At 56.2% G+C, this 3,219-nt stretch overlaps 1 protein-coding gene across 1 annotated transcript in view; it reads right to left on the bottom strand.

Annotated features, from left to right (window-relative positions):
* SHQ1 (SHQ1, H/ACA ribonucleoprotein assembly factor) overlaps positions 1 to 2,045 on the bottom strand; it is an 8,306-nt gene extending 6,261 nt beyond the window's left edge. The window contains exon 1 of the mRNA XM_023746248.1: positions 1,766 to 2,045. Coding sequence (XP_023602016.1) covers positions 1,766 to 1,908 — 143 coding nt within the window. The 5' untranslated portion in view covers positions 1,909 to 2,045. The remainder of the gene's footprint in view (positions 1 to 1,765) is intronic.
* Positions 2,046 to 3,219: the final 1,174 nt, after the last annotated feature.

The following is a 3,219-nucleotide window of genomic DNA, read 5'->3' as shown; positions in this document are numbered from 1 at the left end:
ATGTTCATAGCAGCACAGTTTACAATAGCTAAGATGTGGAAACAGCCCAGGTGCCCATCAATGACCTGATGAAAAGGCAGTGGTGCATGTATGCCATGGAATACTATGCAGCAGTATAAAAGGAAGGGTCTCTCACCCTTTGAGACAGCATGGAAGGACCTGGAGAGTATCGTGCTAAGTGAAGTAAGCCAGTCAGAGGAAGATAGATATCACATGATCACACTCATATGTGGAATCGAAGTTACAAAGTAAACTGATGAACCAAATAGATACAGACACATGCAAGCATGGGACAGATTGGGGAATCTCAGAGGGAAGGTGGGGAGGGTCTGAAGTAATCAACCAAGAACCTTGTATGCATATATGCATGGCCCATGGACACAGACAATTGGGTGGTGAGGGAGAGGGAAGGGGACAGGGGTGAGGTGGAGGGGGTCATATTTTATCTATAATAAAATCATTATATGCTAATTAGATTGGACACCCTTCCAGATGTCCTTCGGTAGGAAGCCAGGGCTGCAAGGGAAGACCAGGTCTCAGGTGCCAGAGGGAAGCTGGTTCCAGCATCCAGGGGAAGGAAGGCCTACTCTTGCATAAATTTCGTGCAACAGGCCTCTAGTTCTTTCAACAATAAAGAATTATTATAAAATTAAAAAAATAAAAATAAGAAGGCCATATAGGGAATCAGGTCCACAGAGGGGAGGGCAGTAGTACTACCTAGACCAGCCGTGGGCAAACTACGGCCTGCGGGCCGGATCCGGCCTGTTTGAAATGATTAAAACTAAAAAAAAAAAAAGCCGTACCCTTTATGTAATGATGTTACTTTGAATTTATATTAGTCACACAAACACTCCATCCATGCTTTTGTTCCGGCCCTCCGGTCCAGTTTAAGAACCCATTGTGGCCCTCGAGTCAAAAAGTTTGCCCACCAGACCCTCGTTGTACCAGGGGTAAATAATTGGAACCTATTTTGCCGGACTTTCCTAAAATCAAAGGAGGTCATTCACAGAAAGCACCGACTGGAGTGAACTTCAGTCACTGTGTGCTGACACCATCACCATCTCCTGTCCTACCTGCGTCCAACATCCGCTCACAGAAACAGGGCGCCCTTTCCTCCGCCATGTCTTCCCTACAGAGCACTTCCTACGACTTGCAGCTCTGAGTTTACTTACTTTTCTGTCCCCGCTACAACCACATCCCCAGCCTGACAACCCCGCCTGGTAGACACCATGGAATGACAAATCCATCACAGAAATGGGTGAGTGAGTAGGGAAGGGAGGACATCCCAGGAGGCGCGTGGTGGGGGTCGGGCTGGAGCTGCCGGCTCCGCGGGGGGGGGCGACAGAGAGGCGGCGGGGCTCCCGGTGGGAAGGGCCGTCGGGGACGCTCGGGTAGGAGGTCCGCGGGCAGGACGCGCTGAGAGAGGGACACGGCCCGCCGGTCCGGCGAGGACCCACGCAGCGCGGGGTGCAGGAGCGGAAGCCGGCAAGGCGCGGTCTGGTCGCGCAGCCACCTTCACGGTCGAGGAAGCCCTTTAACGTGGCGCTGAGTGCGACGGAGGGCGGGCGGGCGGGCGAGGGGAAGCGGGCTCCCGCCGCGTCCAGCGCCCAGCAGGCCCAGAAGCCAGGAGAGGGTTTGTTCTGCGCGAAGAGAGCACTTCCTCTTCGCGCAGGGTCCCGGGCGCCGAGCAGCGGCGGGCACCGCGGGCCCCACCCCCCACCCCCGGGGAGCGGCGAGACCCGCCAGGGACGCGAGGCCCACTCGCCTGAGGAAGTACGGCTTGGCGTAGAACCTGAAGTCGACGCCCTGGAAGTAGACGTCGAACTCGGAGACCCGAGCGTGGGGCACGCGGATGGCGACGGTCAGGAAGTCGGGGTCCTGGCTGAGGTCGAACGCCGGCGTGAGCATCGCCGCGGCCCCACTCAAACCCTCGAGAAATCTTCGCTCGCCGACACCGTTCCGTTACCCCAGCGCTTCCGGATCACGGCGGAAGTGCTCCTACGTGGGAGAGGAAGTCCCGCCCCACCGCTATCTCCATGGAGACGAGACGCTATTGGTGAAGAGACGAGAGAGCTGGGAGCCGGACTTTGTGCATGCGCTCAGTGCATAACTTGGAAAAACCAGGGCATGTGTCTGCCTCAGAGGCACCCAACCCTTCGCGGTGCTCAGAGATGATTTTAATAGCTCGGCTTCCCAGGTAGAGGCCTGCGTTTGAATCCCTTCTCGGCCACTTCCCAGCTGTAAGACTGGGAAAATTACAAAACCTCTCTGTGCTTCAGCTATCTCTTCTATAAAATGAGGCTAACACTAGGACCGAGCCTCACAGAAATACTGTGAGGATAACATCAAATTCTGTAAAGCTCTAAGAACGAACGTACCTGGCAAGTTGTCAATGCTGGGCATGCTGGAGCAGTCACTGGGGCAGCCAAGCAACGTCTTTACTGTGGTTTTCCTTAGTTCTCATCTGTTTGGCTAACAATTCTCCCCACCACTCCTCTCCCCCTCCACCTTTCTCTCCCTCTTCCTCTCTCTTATAGTTCCTTATTTGAATAGAGTTTTTTTATTTGCAGAGAGTCCATCCAACTATTATCTCTCTCAATTATATATATACTAGAGGCCCGGTGCACAAAAATTTGTGCACTGGGGGGGGGGGGGTCCCTCAGCTCGGCCTGTGCCCTCTCGCAGTCTGGGACCCCTCAGGAGATAACGATCTGCTGGCTTAGGCCTGCTCCCGGGTGGCAGAGGGCAGGCCCAATCCCTAGGTGCAGCCCCTGGTCAGGCTCAGAGCAGGGCTAATTTGGGGAGTTGGGGCCCGCCCCATCATGCACAGAGCAGGGCGAATCGGGAGGTGCGATGCCACCCTCAGTCACGCTCAGGGTAGGGCCGATTGGGGGGTTGGGGCACCGCCCCCTGTCACACTCAAGGCAGGGTTGATGGGGAGGTTGTGACGCCACCCCCTGTCACTCACAGAGCAGGGCCCATCAGGGGGGTTGGGGCTCAGTTCCCTGTCACGCACAGAGCAGGGTCGATCAGGGGGTTGGGGACCTCCCCCCTGTCATGCACAGAGTAGGGCCGATAGGGGAGTTGGGGCACCCCCCCCTGTCACACACAGACCAGGGCCGATGGGGAGGTTGTGGCTCTACCCCGTCACAAACAGAACAGGACCTGTGGGGGGGGGGGGTGGTTGGGGCACCACACCCTGTCAGACACAGAACAGGG

Source organism: Myotis lucifugus, unplaced genomic scaffold (genome assembly GCF_000147115.1).
Source record: "Myotis lucifugus unplaced genomic scaffold, Myoluc2.0 scaffold_640, whole genome shotgun sequence".
NCBI classification, from domain to species: domain Eukaryota; kingdom Metazoa; phylum Chordata; class Mammalia; order Chiroptera; family Vespertilionidae; genus Myotis; species Myotis lucifugus.
The sequence above is the reverse complement of the archived record's forward strand: the minus strand, read 5'-3'. Positions and strand labels throughout refer to the sequence as shown.